Source organism: Agelaius phoeniceus, chromosome 7 (assembly GCF_051311805.1).
Source record: "Agelaius phoeniceus isolate bAgePho1 chromosome 7, bAgePho1.hap1, whole genome shotgun sequence".
In the NCBI taxonomy this organism is placed as follows: Eukaryota; Metazoa; Chordata; class Aves; order Passeriformes; family Icteridae; genus Agelaius; species Agelaius phoeniceus.
This window is the reverse complement of record NC_135271.1, coordinates 23,880,820-23,908,121: the sequence shown is the minus strand read 5'-3', so window position 1 is coordinate 23,908,121 and position 27,302 is coordinate 23,880,820. Positions and strand designations below refer to the sequence as shown.

The 27,302-nt window shown below is 37.2% G+C and overlaps 3 protein-coding genes across 13 annotated transcripts in view; 1 reads left to right on the top strand and 2 right to left on the bottom strand.

Moving 5' to 3' along the window:
* Positions 1-1,663: 1,663 nt before the first annotated feature.
* On the bottom strand, positions 1,664-25,106 carry SGO2 (shugoshin 2). 8 transcript variants are annotated; one of them, XM_077181223.1, is made up of 11 exons: positions 14,797-15,069; positions 13,542-13,631; positions 11,686-11,819; positions 9,663-9,945; positions 8,926-9,101; positions 8,495-8,572; positions 7,669-7,751; positions 7,054-7,280; positions 6,431-6,592; positions 3,660-3,804; positions 1,664-2,091 (listed from the first exon to the last, which is right to left on the bottom strand). In XM_077181223.1, the coding sequence occupies exons 3-11, from the start codon at positions 11,740-11,742 to the stop codon at positions 1,986-1,988; spliced, it is 1,317 nt and encodes a 438-aa protein (XP_077037338.1). In that variant the 5' UTR covers positions 11,743-11,819; positions 13,542-13,631; positions 14,797-15,069; the 3' UTR covers positions 1,664-1,985. The 8 variants fall into 8 exon arrangements, with proteins under 8 accessions (XP_077037338.1, XP_077037343.1, XP_077037341.1 ...); XM_077181228.1 differs by having other exon boundaries at positions 9,663-9,827; XM_077181227.1 differs by lacking the exon at positions 1,664-2,091 and adding an exon at positions 4,619-4,719 and having other exon boundaries at positions 3,671-3,804.
* KCTD18 (potassium channel tetramerization domain containing 18) lies at positions 15,028-20,952 on the top strand. The gene is given in 11 exon segments (XM_054636012.2): positions 15,028-15,200; positions 15,538-15,731; positions 16,827-17,038; positions 17,938-18,129; positions 19,169-19,265; positions 19,610-19,663; positions 19,666-19,711; positions 20,433-20,647; positions 20,650-20,739; positions 20,742-20,804; positions 20,807-20,952. Coding segments are annotated over 11 exon segments (1,482 nt in total).
* A 127-nt stretch (positions 25,107-25,233) lies between the features above and the next one.
* Positions 25,234-27,302, bottom strand: part of SPATS2L (spermatogenesis associated serine rich 2 like) — a 137,579-nt gene continuing 135,510 nt past the window's right edge. For all 4 annotated transcript variants that reach the window (XM_077181229.1, XM_054636339.2, XM_077181230.1 and 1 more), the window contains one exon: positions 25,234-26,578. In XM_077181229.1, the coding sequence (XP_077037344.1) occupies positions 26,183-26,578 (396 nt within the window). In that variant the 3' untranslated portion in view covers positions 25,234-26,182. The remainder of the gene's footprint in view (positions 26,579-27,302) is intronic.

Sequence of the window (27,302 nt, the reverse complement as noted above, 5' to 3'; positions counted from 1 at the left end):
AAAATAACCACAGTAGAAAACAGTTGTGGTATTACTTAAGTGTTTGTAAATAATACATTTACGCCTCTTAATGTTTATGGTTATAGACTTATGTGTAGAATGGACACACCTAAAAGTTATATCCAGGAGTGTGTTCTGATATGTATCAGTCCTTTTCTGTCAAAATGCACAGCTGAAATTCTGGCAACTCACAGGAGAAGGATGTAGGTTTCTCCTATTGAACTTCTTGAGATTCCTCTCAGCACATTTCTCCAGCCTGACCAGATCCCTCTGAATGGTGACAGAACCATGGGGTATTTCAGCCACTCCTTCCAGTTTCCGATCACCTGCAGACTTGTGTAGGGTGCACTGGCTCATACAGGTTGTTAGTGAACGTGTTCATCACTGCTGGCAGCAGTGTGAAACCCTAACGAGCTCTATGTTTTGCCTCCAGCTGGACCATTTGGCACTAATCACAACCTTCCAGCTTTTCAACTCACCTCACTGTGCCCTTAACAAATCCATACCTTGTCAGTTTGTCTGTGGAATGTTATCAGAGCAAATATAATTGAGACAAACATTTAGTGCTCTGCCCTCACCCACCAAGCTAGTTGGAGAAGACTATCAGGTTCATAAAGCCTGATTTCCTGATTGCAAATCAATGCCATCTGCTCCCAACCACCTTCTTGTCTTAAACATCTGTTAAAGGACTAACTTCTCCATTAGCTTCCCAGCTTACAATGTAATCTACAATGAAGTACAAAGAGTACATTTAAAAGAATGTTTTAAAGAATATATTATAATATGTTTAAAAGAATATATTGTATTCTAAGAATATACTTTTGAAGAATACATTATAAATTTAAGCATATCAGTTACACCTCTTAAAAAGAGACATGCTGTATTAGACAAAAGGTCAAGCTAACCAAAGAACTGGTCTCTGAAAGCGTCACCAGGGAATGTCCTTGGAAAAGGTACAAAAATTGGTCAAAGGCATAGTAAGGCTTCTCCAGAATCATCTTCCAGCCTTCAAAAATTTGCAATTCAGGAACATCCTGTGCCAGAAATGGTGTTTCTGGTAATTCCTCATAGATTTTTCTTCCATTAATGTGTCTGATCAATTTTTAAGCCTGTATAAACTAGTAACATCTATTGCATATGCATGAAGAACCACCATCTATAACCAAAATAAGTTAACTTAGATCTCTATCTCATCAAAAATGCCTCTCTGTTGCAAGATTAACCTGAACCTTATCTATTGTAATGTGTAAAAGCTGTGCAGGTAGTGAGCCTCTGGTAGCATCTACAAATCAGGTACTACCAGAAAACTGTCAGCTGACAGCACATTATGGAATGCAGAGGGGAAGCAGTACCAAACCCTGAAATCTGAATGGTATGACATTACTGTATTACTTGTCACATGGGCAGTCTCAATTGGAAACTCATGGTGTTGCTTTCTCTAGACCCTATTTGCTACTGAATTCCTATTGCAGTGCTTTTTTTTTTTCCCAATGAGATTTCCTTATTCAAATCTCTGTGTGATTCTGTCAAATCCAAAAGTCAACTATCAAAAAAAGACTATCTCCATCTATTTCAATAAATTCATAAATATTTGGTATGCGTGTATCCGTTCCAACCAGCACTGAGAACTGGTTCCACTCAAAACAAACATGAAAAACTCAAGTACAATTCCCAAAGCTGGTTTATTTTTATTTCTCATTAAAACATATATTTTCTAACAATTTAAGAAGTGCTGCAAACCATTTGAACAGATTAAAAATTACTGACCTGAAAGGCAAAACAGGAGTGAGCCTCACCTGTATAAACCTTCCTCAGTAAAGTATTCTGTGCCCCTTTTATAGAGGCTCTTCTCCAGAAAATTTCACTGTGGAAGACCTTACTAATCAAAGAACAACAAAGACTCTATATTGCTAAACATTTACATATATACATAAACAATTGTACCCATTTTAGAAGTATTGTCCATAAAGGCAATTCTCTCTTCCTCAATAAAATTTTGATTTGCTTTTAAAATTTCCTTTATTTTTTACTTTGTAGACTGGGGAATTCAGGAATTGTGTATCTGTAAATCGATCCCCTCTCCTTAATTTGCTGTAAAGAAAAGAAGTAAAAAACATCAGGTATGAATATCATCAAGCACATGTGCAACTATAGTAATGTGATCATAATAATTCACATGGTAAATAGCATTAATGAAAGTTTGATAGACTAAAGAAATTAAACTCGTGGAAAATAAGTATGTATGAAAAAGCAAGACACTACTGCTTTCCAAAATAATGCTGGAAATATGTGACCTCTATCATATTAGGATGTGACATTTCTATTAAAAAAATTCAAAACTTGTTTAAACCGAACACTTAACGGCACTCATTCAGTGTAAATTTAACTACAATATAAATATGAGACAATCATCTAAAATGTTGATTGGCATCAATATTTTTTTTCTGTTATTAGTTACCATTTCTCAGAAGTACAGAACTTATCATTTTGGGGTAAAAGAGTGGCAATGCATCAGTATGCAATACTGCAGAATTTTAACATATAAGTCAATTAATAAAATAAAAGTGTGACTCTAATCCCATACCATTTTTTTAATAAATGATCTGGCATAAATATTTCTGAATTGCCAGTGGTAAAGTGAAGACTTTCTCCATTACTTTTAGCTCCTACTTTTCCTCACTCACTGCTTCAACTGTTTGCTAACTCACAGAAGTAAAAAATATATTGAGGTTGTATGAGAACAGTGCTCTATTTTTTTTTTCAGTTTGTGCATTTATCCCCTCCTGCCACAGTATTGCCAGAAAAAAAGGTTTTTTATACCTTTGTCATAAAGTAAGTTGGTCTTTACCTCATGAATACACATCCTACTAACACACACTCAACACAGTGGAACTGTTTCTTAAATTAATATTATACTTAAAAAATCCAAACCAAATGGAAAAACCTCAACAACTTTCTGGCAAAAATCCCACAGAATATTTTCAGAAGTGATGAACCTAAAGGTCCATTTATATTTAGGACCTTTATGTAAGGGCAAATATATTAGTTTTCTTAATGGAAGTTTGGGTTTCAAATTCCCTTTTAAATTTCAGAAGTTATTTCACAATTTATGTGTTGTCTTTTAATAATCTATAAAATCCTGTGCCACTAAATTTACCAAGAATAATAAGAGGCAAATTAATTATAAAATAATATATCCAATATAACCAACTATCAAATTAATATATCTTAAATGATTTTTTATATTACATACAGCTAGTTAAATTAAAACGACTGAATTATATAATATTAGTACATAAATTTCCTTTCTATTTGACAAGATTACAAGGACATTATTATGGTATAATTTACCTTTAAGTATAACATTCATAATTATTCATCTCTAAAGGGGATTATATCATGATAAACATTAAGATTCACTATTATTTTCTATTAGTCCAAACTATATTTTAGAATTTGAATACTATTGTTGTCTTACTTTAGTACTTGGAAATTCTGCCACACTAACTGGAGAAGCCTTATATCAACACTGAAGCATCTTTTCAAAAGAGACTTGTGAGAGCTCAACTGTTTATTCAGGGGTTTAATAACTGATGTTTACTGGGGGTAGTTATGTACGCAAAAGACAAGAACAAAAGCCCCAGTTTATGTGTACCTACCTCTGAAGACTGGGTTCCTTGTAGCAAACAGTGGGTCTGCCTCGTCTCAGTGGTGCTGCTGAATCTTCTGAAGTTCGGGGGGATTTAGGTACAGAAGTGTGAAATTGTATACTAGTATTTGTCAGTTCTTGGAAAGCTTTTCTCCCTGTAAATACAGCAGTTTACATGCTTCATTTTAAATATTTTGTGAATCATTATGTAAACTTCAATTAGTAATTATTTTTGATATGTGTTTCGTAATTCAGCCACATTGATTACTGCTCCTACACTAAAGGTACTCAGCATAACTCAATTTTATTAACTCCATTACATTGCATTATAATAATTGTATTTATTATAGAAGAATTTAAACCTATCTTCCAGACTACATTAAAGTTTTCTTATGTTCTTAATATATCTTACTTTAAAAAAGACTGTCACATCAAAGCTGGCCCATAGGCAAGTTATAGAAAAATCTACTCAACATACTTTTAGATATGGGAATTCCTGTTGAGTTGCAGTGTTTCTAAAGAAACAAAAATGAAATTTTAAGTCCAGGTATATTTTCCATTTAAGAAGGGAACAGTGTAGCCCTGTCTTGTTTCTCTTGGATAAAAGCTCAAGCTATTTTATCTTTCTTTCCCCATCTTTTGAATATAATGGAATTCTTCAAAAAAGGAATACATGCTTTAACTAAAATTGCTTTTTAAGAATGTACACTACTCATATCTGCGCTACTAAATATCATCTTGGGATATATTGAGATGTAACAAGGATATTGGTCACCACAATTTAAAAGGATATTGTAACTGATACATGATATAGAAGATTTTGGTGATTTTCGTTCTTGCCCTTTTCCACTCCTATTTTATCTGCTCTTAACAAGCAATGAGAGGACAGAATTAAGAGAAAACATGTTACCACTATTTCAGGCACCACCTAATTCAAAATGCCTTGCTTTTTCTAGCCCACACACTTACCATGACAAGGTGTCAGAGTATTTTTGTTACTCTGTTTAGAAATATGATCCATATTTTGTTCTGTTTTTTCAGCATCCGGTGCTTCATTACGATCCTTTTGCCTGTGGATTTCACAGCTTTTCAGTTTAGAGAAGTTGATGGAAGCATTGTCGTTATCAAGAGCTGGGAGCTCCATATCGAGAAGACCTTCCTGGGAAGAACTATCTGCCTTAAATGGCGTATTCTTACAGCATTCAACCTCAATCACAGGCTTCAAATTACTCACAAAGGAATTCATTTCATGAGGGGCTTCCTGGTCATCCAAAATATTCTGACCCCCCTGACCAATATGCCTGAAATAACTTTTTTCTGGTCTGGTCTCAGTAATATCAGAACTAAACCTCTGTTTCTGCTTTACGTGCTTATCAGGAAAATTACTTATGTGGGAGGGTTTACTTGCCACTGCTGAGGAATCTACCTTCTTTAACCTGTTAGCATCATCATCAACCTGTTCTTTAGCTTGTGGTGTATTCAGAGCTACACCATTCTGAGTAACTAAAGCTACCTGCATTTGCTGAGTTACAGTGGCTTTCTTTCCAGCCTCTGCAAGCAATGAATCCTTGTGTTTTAATTCTTCATTTTTACAAACTGAGAACCGTGTAAGATTTTCCTTTGGTATCACACATGCTTTCCGGCTGGCCTTTGCCAATGTACGCTTCAACCTGCCTGGTGAAAAATGGCTGCTCTTTTGGTCTACTTTCTGACTAACTTTATGAGGACTGTCATTTTCAGCTTCTCTACCTTGTCTGTGACTACTTTTTCTGTTGTTTTTTTGCTGTATAATATTCTTCTGGTCTAGTTTTCTCTTGCTGTTGTCACATTGGTTTATCTCAGTTTGAGATTTTTTTGAAATATATTCTCCATACTGGCCATTTTCCTCTCTACAGGATTTTTCTGTGTTTGCTTTGGAAAGGTTTTGAGAAGTCTTCCTCTTTATTGTTGGTTTGTTATCTTTCTCATTTGTATTCAGAAAGCCCTCCTGTAAGGCCAATACATCAGAAATGTTATCTTGGAATGGTAAATTTTCAGCACAATAAACTTCTGGTTGGATCTTGTTAACAGTTGAGCATGAGTCTGTTTTTTGTATTCTGCCTTCCACTTCTCCAAACATTTCTGAGAATGTTCCTTTATACGTCTCTTTTTTTCTCGGATTCATTACATTAACGTGGTATGTCCCCCTGGAATCCTTAGCTTTACTTGTTCTATTCTGTTGCTCTACAGAATTTCCTGTAGGTAGCTGTTCTGTCTGATTCTGGAATAGCTGAGTTTGTGAATCAGTAGTTTCTGAAGTTTCACTATTCTCAGCCCTAGAGAGCATTTCTTCTACATGCAGATTTGAATGGACTTCAGTCTTGCTTTTAATTTTTTCTTTATCCTTCTTAGAATATTTTACTTTTCTGAAATTTGGTAGTATTTTGTCAGAACTGGCATTATTAACTTTATTTTGCTGCAATTTATAATTGCCTTTTGCTGTAACTGTGAGTAGTTCACTTGCATCACTGGCAGTCAACTCCATATCAGCATCATAGATAGTTTCTTCAGGCTTCATCTTGTCAGTAAAAAGCAGCTTGTTAAAATCTGTCTTACTTTCACTGTTAAATTTAAGAGGTGAAAGAATAAGGCAAGACAAGTCACTTGAACCTTCCTGCAAATTCCTATCATTGGCATTGCTGCTACTGTTGATGGTATGATGAGGCAGATTCAATGGCCTACATTTTTTATCAAAATCCTTTAGGTTTCTGATAAAAATATTAGGTTGAGTTTTTGACTTACAAAGTACTGCATTTTTCTTTCTTTCAGTCACATTTTCATAGGATGGCAATAAACTACCATGATATTGTTCTGTAGGCTCCTCAGACTGTTCTAAGAATTGTGTATTTTTTCCACGAGTTAGGAAGGCACTATTGCAACTTAATTCTGCACACAGTTGATTTTCTGCAAAGAGAAAAATTTCAGCAGCTTGGGGACAAGAAGAATGGGGTGTAGTCATCTGCATAAAACTACTGAAGGCTGAACCAGAAGTACGGAAAATTATACTTTTTATTTTTAAACTAAATACACACATTCTATGGTTGGTCCTTAAAAATTCAGGAAACTGGAGCTAATTTCATAATTTACTGAAGTCGGACTTTTGAAATTGGACATAAATAAACCCATTTTTCTATTACTATTTGAGCTATTATTTGGTTATCTTAGCTATGTAATTTCAACAAATATTATTCTATAAATGATTATCAGGACACCTATACTTATGGATGAGCATTTATTTTTCACTAGTTTATTACAGTTTATGAATATTACTATACCTTCTGTATTGCACATTGAGTAATGAATTATTAAATACTAATTCTCAGAGAGTGTAAAAAATAAATTACTTTCACAGAAATACATCATACCTTTCAAAAATCTATTCTTGTCAACCATTGGTTCTGTTTCAATGAACTTTTGATTATTTGTACCAGGAGACAAGAGTGATGCAAACTTGACTTGATCTGAATGCACTTCCTCTGTCAAATTAGTGGTACACTTGTAAGAATTTGATGCTTCACCCAGAGAAGGGCTACCTTGCTGTTTTGCAGTAGCTGTTGCAATGAAAGGAAGCTCTGCTGGCAATTCTACAGATCTGAAAAGAGAAAATTTTACTGTGAAGATTTTTATTACATTTTCCATCATGACATTCAAGTGTTCAAAATGTTCTCTTAGCAATGTATAATAGCTGAAAACAAGAACTCAAGTATGAAATTGTGTTCTGTCTTGGGGCAAATGTATTTTTGATGATAGCAAATCCTGCTCTGGGCTGGTGAGATCACATGATACAAGCAGTGAGTTACTCAAACACAAGTCTTATCTATCGCTCTCTCTCTAAATTCTGGGCTGAAAACAGGTCATTTCTGGATTAAACAGGAAATGGTTTCTCATTACCACAAAACTAGCCAGGACAAGGTGCAAAGATCAGCTGTAAGAGAAGGCCACAGACACCAAGCACCTTGGCATTTCACACAAGCACCTACCGAGCTGACCGACGTGCACTCCTGAGCTTGTCACCAGCAGGGCTGCTTGGGCCAGCTGACACCGGAAAGGAACTCTGGAGGTCCTTTCAAAAGAAAAAGAGCAGGCAAATACAAATAGTTAAATATTCTCTTATGTTTTAAGCATTGGAAATATCCACGGGGGAAAAAAACCCCACAAAATGAATGGGAAAAAGATACATGCACTGATGGAAGATACATGATATTCAAACACAGGCAATAATTTTAAAGCAAAATATTTTGTTACAAAATTCATCAAAATACATAACCTACTTTTATCCCGAAGGAATGTACAGACTTTCTAAATGTAGCTATAACTCCTACAAACTACATTGTACATATAGAAGCACAGAGCAACACTAAGCAAGTTGAGAACAGACAACACAGTATTTTCCTTTTTTAAAAAATGATTGTATTTTTTTCCATGACACAAGGACTAACATGGACTAAGTTTTCTGGTTAAGTTTCCAGATGTAAGATATTTATTGCAGCACTAGGCAAGGAAGGCAGGTATCTTGCTCTCTACATACTGAAGTGCTAAGCTTTTTTTTTTTGTTACCACATGATTCTTCTTTCAGGCTAACTGATATTTAGCTTTAAGATACTTTGGAAACCAGATTAAATCCTAAATTTTCAGTACAGTAAAATTAAATATATTGTAATATACTCATTTAATCCCAAGTTTTAAGGAATTGGGGTAAATGTTTTACAACACAAATAGTATTTCAACATTGCACTCAATTTGATGCTTTGAAAATCTTACCCTGGAAGATAAGTTCAATATAGTAAAGTTGAAAATGCATCTTACCTCAGAAGGACTGCTTATTTCTATTGCAGTTAAGAGGTTTTCATTCAAAAATGTGTCTATTCCAATAAGAGTTTTATTCTGCATATAACAGAAAAAATATATTTTAAGTGTTAAGAGACAAGAGATAAAAGATGACTCTATGCTGCAATTTTTTTTACTTAACTGAGCACAAACTCATCTCAATACCTATAAATATAAAGGTGAACCTGGGACTAAAATAGCTATAGATATACACACTGATAGATAAAATAGTTCAAAAAAAGCTACAAAAATAAAATTAAATGTAAATTTTATGCTGTCAGGTGATATAACTTCATAAATCTGAGACAAGTATTTTAAGCCACCACTTTAAGAAGTAACATTAAGTTTCAAACAAAGATAAAAGCTTAGTTTAGCTGCTCTAAGTTTAAATAATATTATTTGCAGCATACCAAACAGGTTAGTTTCTGACGAAGCGAGATATTATGAAGCTGCAGTTTTTCTACTTCCTTCTGAAGAAAAATCTTCTCATTCTTTAGCTTGCGAGAATTTTCTTTTTCAACACTCAAAGCCACAGCTAATGCTTTGTTATTTTGTTGTAAAGATACTTTAAACATAGATGAGTTGTCTAAAGGAGACAAAATAATATTATTTTCAACAGCTTCAATTCCAGGCCCTCTCTGTATGAACTATCACTATATGACAACATTTTATCTGTAGGTTCTGGTGCCACAGCAGCAAAGCCTAACACTTTCCAATATAAAACAGTTTATGTACCTGTCATTCTGATGACTACTCTGTCTGTTTCAAGTTTATTTCATGCATCGATTCTGCTCTAGTCTGGATTTTTAAAAATAAGGTTATTTTAAGAAAACATTTAAAAATTGATGGTTTCAGAGGCATAAAAATGTTCACAAATATTAAAAAAATATATAAATTTTACAAATTAAAACGTTCAAACATTCTCATAATAAATGTGAGTTTTGACAACATAAAGAAAAAGGCTTTATATTAAAAATATATATTCCCACTGTCTTTATGAAAACCTACCTATACTTATCTGTTACAGAATGGTTGTAACAGGCAGAATTTCAGCTAATCATGTTGAACACAATTACTATTCCTTTTGAAGCCATACATACATTCTAAGTACAGTATGTAGCTTCAGTTTTATTTTAACAGGACTTACTTATTAATTTAGTTTTGATTTTAGAAGCTAAAGAAGCATTCCATTTTGCAGCTTGTAAAGCTCCATCCCTCTTCTTCATCCATCCTTTAGCAGCATTTGAGGTGAACACAGCAGATGATGATTTAGCAGTTGCACCTTTATCCATCCTCAAAATGAATCTGTACACTGTCAAGGGGAATGTCCAAATAAATAAATGGTCTTTCTGACACTTTTCAAAATTGAGTTTATTATGTCTTGTGAGGACTTCTGGGTCTGAAGTTGAAAGAATTGCTTCAGTCTTCACCTTTGTTCAGTTAATTAAAGCAGATTAATGAATTAATCAACACAATGAGACATTAACACGGAGAGATACTTAACTAGTAAACCATGAAACCTGAAACTATCATAGATTTTTTAGCTTGTCTATTCCCTCACATTAACTATCCGAGTTGACACATAAAGGGGAAAAGCCCCAGGTTTTACCACTTCACAATACGACCAGACCAGCTTGTGCTTTGTCAGACAGATTTAAAACTGACGCATTTAAATGAACAGCATTACAAAAGGTGCAAAGTTAACCCAAAAGAGACCGAGACAGAGGAGCAGAGACCGGCGGCCCAAAGAAGGTGCGTGAGGGCGAGGCCCCGCCACCCCCGGAGCCCTCAGGGCCAACGGCCGCGCGCGCGCCAGGGGCCGCCGCGAGGCGGCGCCGTTGGGCTGGGCGCGCGCGGGCCGGGCCGGGCGGGGCGCGCGGGGCTCCCGGAGCCGGGAGCGGCCGGCGGTGCGGGCCTCACCCAGTGCGGAATGTGCTGCGGTAAAGGAGCCCAGCTGGGCTCTCACCTTCGGCCAAGGACGTTTTACAAGTGGTAAATTAGCCGTCATTTACCGCTGATCCACGGTTCCGGCTCTTTAGTGACATCTCGGAGTGCTTTAAAAAGGAGTTGGTAACTTCCCAGCTACGTATCTTTGAAAGCCATTTTCAATACCAACCATTAATAACATGCAATTAAATTTTAAAAAATAGACATTAAGGATATGAACGCTTAGCATCAATCTCAGTTTACTGTGAGGAAGAGAGTAGAAATCTCCAAATACTCCAGAGTTTGAGATGTTTGGCTTTCAGTTCAAAGACTTCCTTTAAGTTTAAGGCAGAAAAACATGTAATTCCTTCTCAGTGGCAAGTTAAATTTCTTTCTGGCTGATTTTGAGCTATTACATGGAATAACAATGTATAGACAGACATCAAGGCAGTTAGGAAGACAACCGTGGTAAATTTACAGCCTAGTAGATTATATGCTGCCTGCATACCTACAGACTTGGAAGGGCAGGAAGTCTCTGACAACAGAATTTGAGCAAGCCCAGTTTTAATGTGGTTCAGGTAATATCAGGACTGTGAATTGCATGAAGTACTTTAGTGTAATTAAATGCTTTTCCCCAAAATCTCTTTTAAGTTCAAAAGCCCTTTAATATTCTCTTCATATACATTCTCTTTTACTGGCTACATGTGCCCAGTTCTACCATTAGCTCAGGTGGACATTAATTGCTAAATTTGATCCAGGAATTGGTAATTTTATAATTAGCTAAATTAATGATTTTTTAAAAGATTTACAGAGATTCAGAAGGTTGAAATAAAAAGCATCAGTTTCTGTAATGCAGTAATTGTCACAAACCTTACCTTGCTGTGTGCCAACATTACAATATTCTATAACTTAAGTCAAAGGAATCACACATACGAGTAGCATTATGTGAAAATGGATCTTCATGAACTTACTGTTTTCATCATCTGCTCAAGAGAGCATCTGGAGAGTCCCTCACTTCTACCTTTTTTAGTGAATGATGTATGACAGAGTTTCTCAGTGTGGCCCTGAAAGTGCAAAATCCTTAAAATACAGCTTTGATCCAGCACACCTCATATACCTTTGGTACATTTTCCCTTACAAGGAAACTTGGAAGTGACTGTAGCCACTATAAAACTCTGGCCAAATAAAAGAGCAAAAAACCTTACATAACTTTAGAAACAGAAAACCAATCTAACAGAACTTACCTCCTCCTCCTTTCCACAAGGCAATGTTTTCCTCCAGATCCAACAATGAGTTTTCATTTCCTCCAATTCCACAAAGGTCTCAAGTCTTGAAGAGGCAATCACCAATTTGCTTCCATTTAGTGTTAATGTCACTACTGTGGGCAATAAATTTAAAATAAAATGTGAAATATTGCATTTCCACCCATGGTCATACTTTCCTTTACACTTCACTGAGGAACTCCCATGCTGGAACACTTCACATGTACAAATCTCCAGTTAATTGCCAGCTACTCAAAGTAAGGAAGAACTTAAAGCACTGCCAAGTTTCACAGCCTATATATCTTAAATGTATATTAAGAGCAGAATTATGAGTTTCAGTCACTTGGGATCCTATGACTGGTCTTTAAACTGAATAGAAATGAAAAGTAGTGAGGGAAAGACACACAGACTCTTGTGAAAGCTCTAATCATGTGGGAACTGAACTTGTACTTTACTAAATACACATATATATTCATGTCTGAGAAGAATCTTGGTTGAGGAATTAATCCTGTAGTGCCTAATACAGTGTGAGCTATGACTAAAGCACTTCTGGTGAGTAGATTATGTAGAACAGCTTCTCTCTTTCTAGATTTTCTTATGTCCAACAAGACCTGAGCTCATGATACAGCTTTTCCTGAAATTATAGTATTAAGAACCTATCTTCCTCTAATCACACCACTTCTTGCACAAGCTTAATGAAAAATCCATTTCTTAATGCCTCTTCGTCTCCATCAAATTTGACTGAACTTGGTGAAGTGAAACACAAATATGTAGAGGATGAGTATGTAAGCCTGGCTTCCTTGGGAAACTAGCAAACACCAAAACAAAAACATCCCTGTGTTCATTTCCCAAAACACGCAGCTCAAAAGGCACTTTGCTTGTGGGGGCTGGTTATGCTGCACACTTCTATGCCAAGTAAATGCTCTACTAAGCCTGAATTGTAATGCTAATTCACATGGTTAAATCTGAGGTCCAAAACCTATTGCATTGTTTGTTTATATATATATAAACCTGGCTTCTGGGTACACTCTTGGTCAAGAACTGTCCAGGAGAGCCTTGGTGCTTGGAATGCCATTCCCTCTCTTTGCTGCAATTGGAGCATGATTAGATGCCAAGAAAAATGAAATGTGTTTACTTTATGGCTTTACTAAATGGCCCGAACTGCCATTTGAATACAAATCTGCATTAAGATAAAAAGAAGTGAGTTTTAAGTCGTAAGTGATAAGTCAGAGTTACACAATTTCAAAAAGAATTTATTATCCCCGTACTAGGACCAGATGATGATTTATATGATTTATTTGCCTCTTTCCTTGATGTTATTAATTTGACTGAAGTCTGAATTAAAAGTTAATGGTCCTAAGTATTAACTGAAAACATGGTAGTCCATGAATATTTAGGTAATCTCAAAAAAAAAAAAATGTAGTAACAGACCAGAATAAAGCAAGTGACACAGATGAAACTGTAGCTGCTGTGTGTTACAGATCATTTGGTCTGACCCTTTTGCCAGTGAGCCTGTAGCTGAAGTTTTAAATACCTTAAATTGGTGACAAAACACTCAAAAAGGAAATTAGGAGTAAAAAATTAGGGTGATACAAGATGAAAATCAATAGGAATTGCAAATATAACTGAGTAAACTATTTAAATACAACATAGGCACATTTCTTATATGTGCAGTGTAGAGTTAAGTAAGTGGATTTTTACTGGACTTCAGGTAGCAATAAAAAGACACTTAATATCTGGGATTTAGTTATCTCATTATATAGTAAATATGATATATAAAATATATTTTATATAATATATTGTATATTATATATTCTAAACATATAATCAGCTCATACCTTCCAGAAAGTCTGCACAAATCCAGAGTTTGGCGCTGTTTTTTGCACTCCTAGTTACCTGGCAGTTGTATCCAAAAGAATAGTTTCTTACTGTATGATTGGGCAAAAAAATAAATTTTGTAAGCAAATAAAGGAGAATTAAATGGGAACAAGACATAATGTTGCAATTTTTTTTAAAGAAAATGCAGCTTGCATTTTAGAAATATTTTTCATGTATATAAACTTTGTGTAATGAGGCGGAGACAAAAGTGTAACAAGAACCTATTTTCACCTTTCTATTGTTTATTGCATGCATTTTGATGACCACATAACTGTATGTCAGACAAGGAATTTAACAGGACAGTTTCTGAATGTCTTTTTTAAGTGACTTTTTAAAGTGACTATTCAGTAATGCATCTTGCCTGCATTACTGAATCACAGAATCATCGAGGATGGAAGAGACCTTCAAGATCCTCTGCCATCAACCCAGCAGCACCATGACAGGAGTCAGCTCAAGCTGCTCTCAGACCAAGACCTGCCCTGCTGAGTAGGGCTTGGGGGAGCTGGTGGAGGGGAGGCTGGACATGACCCAGCAATGGGCACTCCCAGCCCAGAAAGCCAAACGTGTCCTGGGCTGCATCCAAAGCCCTGAGGGCAGCAGGGCAAGGCAGGGGATTCTGCCCCTCTGCTCTGCTCTGAGATCCCACCTGGAACCCTCCATCAGCTCTGGGGCCAGCACAGGAGGCACAGGGACCTGGTGGAGAGGCTCCAGAGGAGATCATCAAGAGATGAGAGAAATGGAGCACTTCTCTTGAGGAAAGGCGAGAGAATTGCGTTTGTTCACAAGAAGAGAAGGGGAAGAGAAGGCTTTGGGGTGACCTAACTGCAGCCTTCCAGTACCTTAAAGGAACTTACAGGAAAGATGAACAACAGTATTTATACGAGCATGTAGTGCCAGGAGAAGAGGAAACGTGTTTAAATTGAAAGAGAACAGGTTTATATTAGCTATTAGGGAAAAAAATTCTTTGCTGTGATGGTGAAGAGGCACTGGAACAGGTTGCCCAGGGAACCTGTGGATGCCCCACCCGTGTTCAAGGCGCGGGATCGCTGGAAGTAGATGATCTTCAAGGTCCCCTTCCAAGCCAAACCATGCTAAGATTCTTACTATGGAAACTATAGGAACAGCAATAGAATCAAACCCACTCTGAGTAAACCCGTACTTATTATAATAATAATAAAATATATATATATAAATTAAGCACGGTTTGTGCCTTACAGAGCAGCCGACTGCAGGCGGGTCAGCCACACTCGGGAGGGCGCCTGAGGGAGCCCCTGCCGGCAGCGCCGGGAGCAGCGGCAGCCGAGCCCCGGGGGCCCTGGCACCGGGCTGGCCCGCGGCAGGGACTCCGGGAGGGGATGGCGCGGCCAGGCCACACCGGCTGCCCCTCTGCTGTCCCCGCTCGGCCCGACCCGCTGGCATTTTGCGGAGCAGCGGCGTGCAGGTGACATGGGGCACCAGCCCGGCCGGGCCCTGAGCGCTGCTCCGGGGCGAGGGCGCGCGGCGCTTTCCGCTCCTGGGCGGAGCAGCGCCCCGGGGGCTGGGAGGGGCGAGCGAGCGGCCCGGAAAGTTAAAGCAGCCCTAATTAAAGATCGATTTTTAAAGAAACCTCGGTGTCATTGGTTCAAAAACAGCTGCATCTTTAGTGCTGTGAACTATGCTCAGGATTTTGGAGGTTGTCCTTCCAGAGCTCTAGTCACACATCCTCACCACGTAACTCTGCTTGCCCATTTGTCTCGAAAGAGTAAGCTTTGTGTTTCCTAGCAAACTAAAACGCCAGAGATTGTTACACTAAAGGTGTAGAATATTTGGCTGTTTGCATTACTAGGTCTCTAGAACAGTTTTTAAAGTGGTATCCTGTTACAGATGTGCAAGAGCTGAGCTATTGCTTAGGTCTTGTATGTGATATGTTAAGTCTGTAGCCGACGTTAGTTTGATTGCTATTTGTATCTGGTTTAGGTTTGAATCGCTGGTAATGCCATCACCATTGGCAAATGCAGTGGAAGAGGGCAAGGTTGAAGATGTCCAGGATATTCTATGACTGGATGTGTGAGGCTGTTTATACACAGCCAGGCGCGAGTCTCTGCACCGCTTCAAGGATTCCATGGCGCCCATGTTTAGTGGACGTTTTCCTCTGAAAGTGCATGAATCAGGTAAATACATTGAAGCTCTAAATATCACATTCTGATCATGGAGCTCTCTGGCAAATAAATGCTTTTAAATATATTTATGTATTTTTTAGTATATCTTTTCCCAGTTTGCTAAGCATCAGTTGGCTTCTAATTCCAGGTTGTAAAACAATTCTGCATGCATGACTTTATATGTACAGGTAGTTCATCTGAATTCCACAAGTCTATTTGTGCTTGCAAACACACACATTTGTACAGTGCCATGTCCCTGTCCAAACTGTGGCTTTGGAATGTACTTCTTCAGTAAGAAGACAAAAATAGATAAAACTGAAGTTGGCAGAGTGTTTGGCATTTATCTTGAGTCTGTCTGTGAACCCCTATAATCTCCAGAGGCATCTCATTCCCTCTGTTCATTACATAAAGAGATTTGGGTCTGACCTTTGTTTCAGACAGTAAAAATTGCATTTTTCACCACCATGGCTTGATATAAAAGTTTGAATAAAACTATTCATGGGTCAAATTTCAAACTTGTTTGTGACTTAGAAATCCTGCCAAAGTAGATCCAGTTAAAAGATACGATGGATGAAGAATAGTAATTCCTTGTTGCATACATAAAACTGTTTAAAATACCCAAAATGTTTAACATAAGGAGTTTGCATAACACAGCAGGACTTTGCTACCATCTTTCACAGTTGCAGTGAACAGCCTGTTGTACAGACCGTATGGTTTGGTTGGTCTTTGTGGGGTCCTCGTGCGCTGCAGGCAGAGGAGAGAAAAAGAAACACACACAGTATAACTTGAGCAATATCCAGGGAAGGTTTGACTATATGTGTACTGGAACCGATGCTGATTTTAACTCTTTTAAATGGTCTAGAAGCAAAATTGAACAGATCCCTGCAACAGTGAGTAAAGAGTGATTTCACTGAAACTCCAAAGAAATGTTTACTGCACTAAGAATTTTATCTTCAAATAACAAATATTCCAGGAAAATAAAATACCATTTTAAAAGAGTAAAGACAGTGTACTTATTCCTCCTCAGTAAAACCAGCACAGAAGTTTTGTACAAAAGGCTGTATTCAATGACTTGGTAAAGTATTTTAAATAACTTAATGTTTTCAGGAGCATGTCTAATTGGTCAAGATGGAAACCTGTTCAAATATCTTTTGGATTATCTTCATGGAGAAATTCAGATTCCTGAAGATGAAAAAGTTAGAACTGCACTGCAGGAGGAAGCAGATTATTTTGGAATCCCTTATCCATACAGTCTGTCTGATCATTTGGCTAATGAAATGGAAATACACTCTTCAAGGTCCCATATAGAGCTTAAAAACGTCCTGACATTTCTTAAAATATTTGATGCTGAACTCTCCAACCCATGACATTCTTTAGCATCAAATACTAAAACTATAGAATGTCCAAGTTAGCACATCTTAGTGACTGCACTAAATCATGAATTAATTAAGAGTTTTAGGTTAAGAAATCCTAGAGTTGATAATGCAGTCGGTATAATTAAGGACACCAGCTTTTACCATCATTGCAATACAGCAACAGTTTAAATGTGAGTGTTGTACATGCAAGTCTGCTGTAGAACTTGTGTAGTAGGAAGGAAATTTAGTTTCCTATTTGGCTTCAAATCTTACTTGAAATTAGATTTGATCCCTTCAAGTTGTTTGGGATGGGGTTTCTTTTTCAGTTTTACAAATTATTCCTAAAACTTGTAAGACAAAATGTACTCTGACATTTCTTTAGAATGAGAAAGGAGAAAAGATAATTAGCGTATTATTTGAAATCCTAAGGTTTTAGAGTATTGTAACTTAAAAGCTAATTCTAATCATCTGGCAGGAAATTAACTCATACTACCAGCTCTGGCTGTGTTATTCCTGACAGTCATCTATGTTCTCTTAGCAAGTTGTCTCTGTATTTCACATTCTCCCTTACTCATTTCCTTTTGAAAAGTGTAAAACAATTCCAGGCCTTTTCATTTCTCTGCATGTTAGGGAGCTGCCTTGCCTTTAACTATTTCTGTTGCCTTTCTGAACCTCTTAGTTTCACACCATTCTCTGGTAACATCAGGTAAGAAATAACTGCAGACGTTATCCTAGAAAAACTATATCCTTGATTTACTTAAAAGAACTCACTGGTACAGTTAAGAAAACTTAAATAGAAAAGCTTATTCAACTAAAAATACTGTATTCTTATTAATATTCTATATGTTTTGTATTTTTTCTAGGCTTTGTTGGATTTCTGTGATTCTTACAATTTAGTTTGCACCAAGCCAACAGTTTGGCTCCTGCACTGTCTCAACACTTCTGGAGCAAGCTGTGAAAGTAAAATTATTGGTATGTATGCCACAAGAGCTGATGGGACTGATTCAACTAATAAGGCACTAGGAATGAAAATTCATGGTAAAAGCATGTACAAATGTAAGGTGACTGTCAAACATGAAAGCACTATGAAGTGAGAATAAATACATATTATAACTATGCCTAAATATTATCATATGTAGCATAATGCAGTATTATTGTACTATAAATCTGTGGAAGGAATCTTTCCAGCTCCCAAAGCAGCTGGATAATAGAATGGCCACATTAAACAAATAAACAAGATAAAAACTAAACTTGGGAGGTTAAGAATTTGAGAGAGTACACACAAGGTGGTCAGCATGCAGTTGCTGTAAGTTCTTATTCTGCTTAATATTTAAAAATACAATTAAAACAACAATTAAAAATTACTTTCTAATATTTAAACTAAATACGGTGAATAAATCCCCATACAGAAAAACTTCTAGAAATATTTGCAAAGATGGTTGCGATTCATGCACTTCTTTTGTGCAGTCTTCTAAGATAGCTGAACACTGAAAACCAAAGATGAAAGGAAATGGCTTTAATTCTTTAAAGAACGTGTACAGCTGTACTGCACTATTAATGGATTTACATGGCAGTAATTGGAAATTATTGGCAGACCTGTACTTACAACTGGAAGCAGTTGGTCTTTGTCACTCTCACAGCGCAGTGTCAGAAGTGTCACTGTGCATCTTTTGATTAAGATAGAGCTCTTGATGCTTCATCATCTTTATAATTAGGATGCATATCTTCCTAAATTTAGGCTGGGAACATTAATATTTATTCCAGTGGTATTTGGCAACATATGAGGTATCTGTTCTCCTACTGTATATTCTAGAAAAATAGGTTTTACATAATTAATTCTGTAATTATTCTTCTATGAACATCTATCCTTTCATGAATATCCAATTTTAGCAATAGGCATTCACAGGAGGATTAGAACCTCTTATTTGAATAAAAAAAAATCAGAGTAACATTTTCCTTATGCTTTATAAAACATTTACTGCTAAGTCCTTATAGTTAGGATTTAGTAAAAAGAATGATCTATTTCACCAATGGTACATTTCTAAGGACTTAGCCAACTAATCACATAACTGTTACCTTTAAAATAATATTCCTAGAGAAGCTGGAAATAACATCCAATACATCTGGAGCTATTACTCAGTAGCTGAGCTGAAAAAGATGATGGATGCTTTTGATGCCTGCAAAGGGAGAGGTAGAGTAATAATTTTTGATTTCAGTATTACTACTTTTTAACATAAAAATAAGAAAAAATATTTGCCAACTAAGTATAATAAAAACCTCTGCATAAACTTTCATAACACTGTAAAATAGTTGTGCCTCTTTGGAGGGAAGAAAATGTTTTATGGGATGTTCCAGAGAGGGGACAGAAATTGACATGAATGAAGCACCATGCTGGCTGTCAGCAATGCTCATGTCAGCAGGTTGAGAGCTTAAATTCTGCATAATAAAATACACATATTCATGTATTTAGTCAGGTGTAAATATGCATGGCTGTGTTCTCTCAGCTCATCAGTACAATGCTGCTATGAAATGCAGGTGTCAGGTACTGCAGAGTGCCTCAGGAGCTGATTGAATGTCAGACTCTGGAAGAATGCCCCCGAGAGTCAGTTTGCACCATATGCCTCCAGTTTATCAAAGGTACACTGGTTTGCATAGGTGGTGTAAAATTAATTAACAAATACAGTGCCATCTTTTTTTTTCCCCTCTATAATTTCAGGTTCCTTAAATATCTATGCATGTTGAGATTTCTCTTTTTTTTTTTAAATTTACATTTTTATAAAACGTCAAATAGTTCTTAATTGCACAACTGAACTCGCTAGAAAAAATTTATGGGCTTTTTTTAGGCTGGTGAGATTCCTCAGCAGCCTGGCAAGGAGTAACTTGAAAAGCCAGAGAGCAGTATTAGTTAAATGGACTGCTAAACCAGAAATTTAAATGAAAACTTTAAAAGGTTAACTGATTTTCATAACTTGGAGATGTATTCTTTTAAAAGGCATTTCTAGAACTTCCTCTCTGCAGTTTTATGGTGATATTTGTGATTACACCTCCATTCTCCACATGTTACCTAAAAGCAGCATTTTGCTGGCACAGTCACCTGAGCCAGCCTACAGCCACTTCAGTGCTCCAGTTTTTAATGTGTCATCTAAGAGAGGCAGAAGAGATTGATGGTTCTAGTCACAGAAAGGCAGCCCTGATTGTAGTGATGAACTGTTGGGAGCACTAATTTATGCTTCTTACAGTATCATTTAAATCTATTTGTGAAAGGCTGTTGCAGATGGTCTGTTTTGTAATAATGTTATAAAAATAACAATTTACATATATGGTTCATTTTTTAAAATTGAAGTTCTTTGTTTTACAGATGATTAATTGACTGTACTGAAGTAGAAAGCTGTTTACCATGTAAAGTAGGTCTCCAGCCAATTAAATTCTCAGGTCCCTCAACAAGTACCCCCATAAAAGTCAAGAATTCATCTTCATTAAAGATAGCTGCTTGCAATGCTTCACATTCTGCAGCAATTCTTATATGACCCCATAGTGAAAGTCTGATGCTGCACAAAGGAGTTCCTCAAACCACTCCACAACATGCACACCAGTGCCCAGCAAGTCCCAGGCTCCCTGAGGAAGGCAGAGTGCTGGCAATGGGCCACTGAGCCAAATGCCATTCCAGCTGCAGGGAGTAAGAAGCCTGTGAACAACCATGCAGTGAAGATGAAAAGGACTCTGCTTTTCTTGAGACACCATCTCAGCCACCACCTTCTACATCCAGTAAAACAAGTGAACAGGACTGTGCTGAAATTCCTGCAGTGCTAAACAAGAAAGAACCAGCTGTATTAGCAGAAAGTAATACCCTTAAGAATGATAAAGGGGGTAATGTTTGACTCAGTCTGATAGACGGGACAGCTCTACATTATATGGTTGAAGAAGAGGTCATTATCTCATGTGATCCTTTATTCAAGATGAGGTAGAAAATTGTGCTGAAAAAGATAATGAAAAGCACAGGAAGAAATTGTTTTAAGAGCACTGAAATGTGTTTTCTGCTTTATTTCTAGATATTTTTAGCTGTTGGTAAGGGAGGAAGAAAAATGGATTAAAAAATCACTCAAGCACATGCAGCTTAACTTTCCAGTAACTCCCATTTGTATTTCATTGCGCTGTCCTGTAAAGTGCATATTTGCACAGCATAAAAGAAAACCTCTTTATCAATTTTAACTACAGTGAACCTCAGTTTGTACCTTTAACGGAGGGAAGGGGGAAGAAAGGGGGAAGAAAAGTAAGTAGCTTTTATCAGATAGAAGTTTGCCACAAGTGTACAACATATGCGTGCTGCAGAGAGCACCAGAAGTTGAATGCACTTTCTGGCACTTCTGGTGAGGGTAAATCACCATTTTTGCTCTTAATAGCAATGCAAGGGATCACCTGTGCTTGTACACTGAAAGAAAATTCAGAAACACAGGAAGGGAAGAAGTGTGCTGTATCAGTAACAAGGCTGCTCTCTTCGGAGAGACACCCATTTACAGACACAAACAATACTATGGTGTGATCAGCCACTGGGGCGAGGCTGGTGCAGCTGTGGCATTTTGTGTCACACTGCTAGGGGATGGCTTTTCTGGGGCTGCAGGGTCTGAGTTACACCTGGCCTTCCATGTCCTTCTGCAGGTCCTTTCAGATCAGGAGGGCACGACCTCAACTTGTGTGCAGCAAAGCACAGAAGTTGAGGTCAAAGTGCTGTGGTTTAAAGAAAAAGCCTCTCTCCTTCCCCCCGTGCAGGCTGGAGGAGACATTCTTGTAGCAGGGCAAATGTTGAATAATGATACTGAAACAAAGAGCTGCTGTATGTTTCTATCAGCAGAGGAAAGGCAAGTTTGGATCGTTGATTTTCAAGAGCCCTTTTAGCTGTTTAAATCAGTGAACAAAACCTGGCTTTGTTCTGTACCCTTGCTAAGAGTTGGGTGCTGGGTTTTTTTTTGCTGTTTTTATGACTACTTTTGCTTCTCCAGCACAGTAAATACAGCTGTCTTTAAGAACATTGCCAAAAAGCAAGTTCTTAAAATTCCTGAGACTATTAGAATTACAGAAGGGTTCTTTAAACGTTTTATTTGCTAGAACATTTAAAGCCATCACATTTTCAGGTTTTAGAACTTCAAGGACTTGAAACATAATTTGCACAAGTAAAAAGCCCCAAATTTTTCTGTATTAACATGAGACATTTTGCCATAAACAGTAGCGACTATAAAGGTGTAGAGCACTATAATTTTCTGCTATTGGTGTGTATATGGAAGACCAGCTGACCTTTAGATTATTTAAGCTAGTGTTTTTTCTTTAAAAATAAACCTGAAGATCAACAATCCCAAGGCTCTTCCTATCTCAACAAAAAAAGTTTCACTGAACAAAGGACAAAGCAGAAATTATGGAAGGATACTAACATAATGTACTCTAGTATTCTTTGATCATTTGAGACTAAATTTGTGAAATTTATTTTTCATAATAATCTGACTGAAAAGCAGTTTTTAATACTTCTGTGTGATTTCTACTTCACTATTTATTCAATATCTGAGCACTTTACCATGCTCCTTAAAATATTTTTACAAGGCTGTCTAAAGCTGATTTCTTTCCACTTTTGAATTTAGAAAGCTTCTATAAACATGGAATCAGAGAATATAATTTAAGTAATAAAAGGCATAAAAGAAAAAGCATTGAGAACATTTCTACAGGACTTTGAGTTTGTACTACCTCAGTGTTTACTTAATTATTATGGTAGTATTTTTCAAGTAACATTTGTGCCATTTGCATTACAGCAGCATTAATGAGTCTTCTCTTTGTCGTGGACATACTAGCTTGTGGTTAAATGAATAAAAACCAACCCCCTTGAATTTCAGTAGATGAAATGAGAAAGTGGCTGTGGTGAAGAAGGTAAAGAAAGAAGGACTTGATTTTATTTATTTTCAATTGGATGGGGTGCTAACATGGCCTTTTAGCTTATCTAAGTAGGCACTTCCAGCATGTTTTTTATATTATAGAATCTTGTTCACTTTTGATTAACTGCTAAGAGTGATATTGAAGCATTTTATAATAGATGGATAGCATTAACTTTCATGGTGACTGGAACTAGATGCACTGCCAAGTGGTGTGACAATGGTTTACTTTAAATCTTTGTGAAATTATAAATCATTATAGCAGAGATCATGTTAAAAAAGAAGTGTTCAGCAAATTATTCCAATTCCAGAATAATTAGGTTTTCTTTAAAGGAGACATTTTCAAGCACATTAAGGTGCTGGATTTTTTATCTTTTCTTTTTTCCCAAACATGGTTAACTAATGTAAGTTTTCCAAAGAGCTTGACTGCATTAAGTTACCTTCACTTTTTAGTTTTCCAGCTGTGTATGTAGATCTTTATTTTGCTGAGTTCTGTCCTTACACTGAATTTAATCTTACACAAAAGATAAATAGACTCAACCTGCTTTAAAATACTGCCTCTTTAAGATGTGTTTCCATTTCTGGAAGAGCACTAAGTGCAGTGGGAATTCCATGTTTGTGTTCGAGTGAGGCCAAACAGCTGTATTTGCTCTGCTAATTGAGGGGACTTTATATGAAAGAGGACTGGCCTGGCAGGGAAGCCTTGTCCTGTCATAAATTCCTTTACTGCCCCTCAACAAGTCCCTTAAAAGGAGAATTGCAGGTAGTTGTCTCTGCAATGAGAAGATAAAAACAGTTTTGTTGAAGATGGGCCCAAGAGCTTTTGGCTACTTGTAACTACCATGAAATTGGCAGATATAATTCCAAGTATACAGAAACCCATGAAATGAAAGATGAAGATTCTGGCACAGTTCCAGAGCACAGTCACAAAATATGGTTAAAATGTGCATTGGAATAACCTTCCCAAACCAGAGCAGACACTAGACAAAACTTGGTGTGCTAAAACTGCAGCATTCCCACAAGCAGCCCTCTCTACAGCCTTACCAAACCCATACACTGCTCTTTAACAAAAAAGATGTCTTTATATCATCAGAAAAAAGAGAAATGCCATTTCTCACCTGTTAGTCCTGGATCTGTCTGTACTGAGCCTCCAGTACATCAAAGCTTGGCTGGTACTGAAGAGCACAAGATCGTCCTGTTGTGCTGAGTTATGACTTATGTTACAGATTTTATTTATTTATCTGTAGAAGGTCACTTGTGAGAAACTGACTTAAGGAATAAAGTAACTTTCAATAATGCAATAATCAAGTGTAGAAGCTATAAGGAAGGAATAAATGTTGTTACAGGTAAGTTAGATTTTCTTTTTCTTTAGGAAAGATTACAAGAAGAGACACATTTCACAACTTAGATATAGATAAGAAGTTCCTGTGTAATATCTGCATAAAATTTATAATTAAATCTCTTTGACTGAGGTTACAGTGAAACTGTAAGGCAGCAGATAAATTTTGAAAAGCTACCTATCTGATGGGTATGCACAACAGAGATTCTGGAATTTCAGTTCCACCTGCTCCAAAACATTAATCTTAAAAATGTAATAGGTAATTATCTAGGATAATAGCAGTGCTTGCAGGGCTAAGAAAACCAATGTCTACCTACACGTTTATTTTTCTTTCACCACTCTTGCAGATGACAATGAGTTACTGGCCTTTTAAAATCAGGTTTTACCAATATTCACATGTGGGACACGGTATATGCATATAAATAAAAATAAAAATATGGGAATGCACTTCACTCTTCCCTTGGAGATTATTTTTCAAAGGCCCCAGAGGGGAATAATCCAGTCAGTACTAAGGAAGTGTACAGTCAGAGAACAGAAATTAGGCAGAGGAAATTGTAAAAAGCAATAGTGAACAATCACCTAGGTGTAAACTTTTAAAGCTACTTAAGTGTCCTCCTGCTCTTACTGACCTTTAACACCTTTCTGATTCTGACACTTAGGCCAACAGGTCACTTGACGCCAGCTTTGGATTCTGACACCTTACAATGTTAAACAGTAACTTCCTGTAAAATGTGCTCAGCATGGAGGTGGTTCTCATGGCAAGGCTGTGGCATTAGAATCAAGCTAGAAGCAAAAGCCTAGTCCAGTCCAAACTCAGCTGAAAGCCTCCCACTGATACCACTTCCACTACGCAAAAACAATTTGAGTAAGAGCACAGGTTAGGCACTGCAAAGCAGCAAACACCAGAGTATTTTAGAAAGAAGATTTTAATTATTTGGAAGAAACAGGTTTTCTGAAATACAGAATCAGAACATAAAGACTAAGTAATTTATTAGTCATAGCTCTTGTTATGGACAGATGGTTCCTACAGCAAAAATATAGAAAAATAATTTGAATTCAAGTCTAGAAGACCTGCAACTTTTCATATGCAAAAAATAAATCCAACTAGTCATAGAAAAGTGGCTGATAAGGATGGAGAACAGGGCTGTGCATCTGAATAGCCGTTACTATATACATTCCAAACTTAAATGAGCATATTTCCTCAGCCTCATAAAAATAGTTTGTCCATGAAAAATACCAATATGTAATACATTTAATACAATTTATACTTGAATTTAAAGATCTCAGATTATGGAATAATAAGCTAAAATCAAATGAACTGCTTTTTCAACTCTTCTTGTATAGAACAATACTCTCTGTGTATACAGTGTGCATGCATGTACATGTATACACGCACAGAAAGAAAGAAGTGTATAGAGATTTGCTGAAAAATTCTACAAGATTATTTGATTTCATTGCAGACCATAGCATACAGACTTCCTGGGATCCTTCTAACACAGGCTGTTCTATGAAATAATAAGGTTGACTGCTATAACCACATATCTACAACAGGTTTTTGCTATTATGAATTTAATTACCAATTTATCTTTCCAATCTAGATTTCATTTTTCTAAGAAGTAAATGCTGCTTTGGTAAGATTCCGTACAGTCATGACAAAATAAATGCGAACATATTGGGGAAAGCCTTGAAAGTATGATTTAATTTTGATAATTAGTAGTAATAAAGATACCAACAAGTTTTAAGCAGCAAAAGATTTAAAAGACTACGTTCTGACTTATTTTCTTCACCAACAAGCTTTCCGAGCAACAAACTAAAATGAAGAGATTGAATTTCTCTGCCTGCCATCACTGTGACATTTTAAGCCACCAAAGTCACAGCTGGCACTGAAAGAACAGTGGCATCAGCAGAGACCTCCATCCTTGCAGGACATAAATTGCATTGTGACGCCCTGCCAGCGCTCCCTTGGAAAGGCCTGTGCTCTGCGGTGTCCGGTGTGTGGTGCTTCCGTCGGGACTTCTCCGAATGCGTCGGATTCTCTGGGGTCCTTGCAGTTGTAGACTGCTCTTGATTTTTCAGAGCTCCTTTATTTTTAGATCGAAAGCTGTTATGCTGCTGTCTTCTGTGTTCAGGCCTGGAACCACTCTTGGTATTTTGATCTGCCTCATTACTGGCACCTTGTGACTTATGAGATCCATTGAGCCGCATGTTTTGGTGCTGTGGGTTGAATCTCCGTCTCTGGCTAGAAGGCCCATTCTACCCAGAAAGAAATCAGATAACTGTTAGGTTGTCTGAATCCTTCCAACAAGCCAAGAAACACTGCAGTCAAAATTCACTGTTACTGTTAGGAGGGAACAGGAGAGGGAAAACACTAAAAAGTTTTAGTTGTTACCAGAGTCTCTTTATAATACCTATAACCAGAACTATGAGTACCCTACTACATCTGAGTAGCCTGGAGATACAGATGGCAGGCTCATCACTGATGCCAAATTAAAATCTGCCATGATTCAAGAGAAGACAGAAAAGGGGATGAAATTCTAGACATCTCAACAGCAGTTGTTGAGAAAAGGGATCTGCAGGTTCTGGTCAAGAGAAGGTAAATATGAATCAGCAGTGCCTTGGCAGCCAGGAGGGCCAAGCGTGTCCTGGGGGGCATCAGGCACAGCATCTCCAGCTGGGCAAGGGAGGGGATTGTCCTGCTCTGCTCTGCACTGGGGCAGCTTCATCTCAAGTGCTGGGGGCAGTTCTGGGTGCCATGATATAGGAAAGACATGAAACTATTAGGAAGTATCCAAAGGATAGCCAGGAAGATGGTGAAGGGCCTTGAGGAGAAGCTGTATGAGGAGTGGCTGAGGTCACTTGGTCTGCTCAGCCTGGAGGAGACCTCACTGCAGTCACAATTTCCTTGTGAGGGGAAGAGGAGGGGCAGGCACTGATCTCTTCTTGCTGGTGACCAGTGACAGGAGCAGAGGGAATGGCC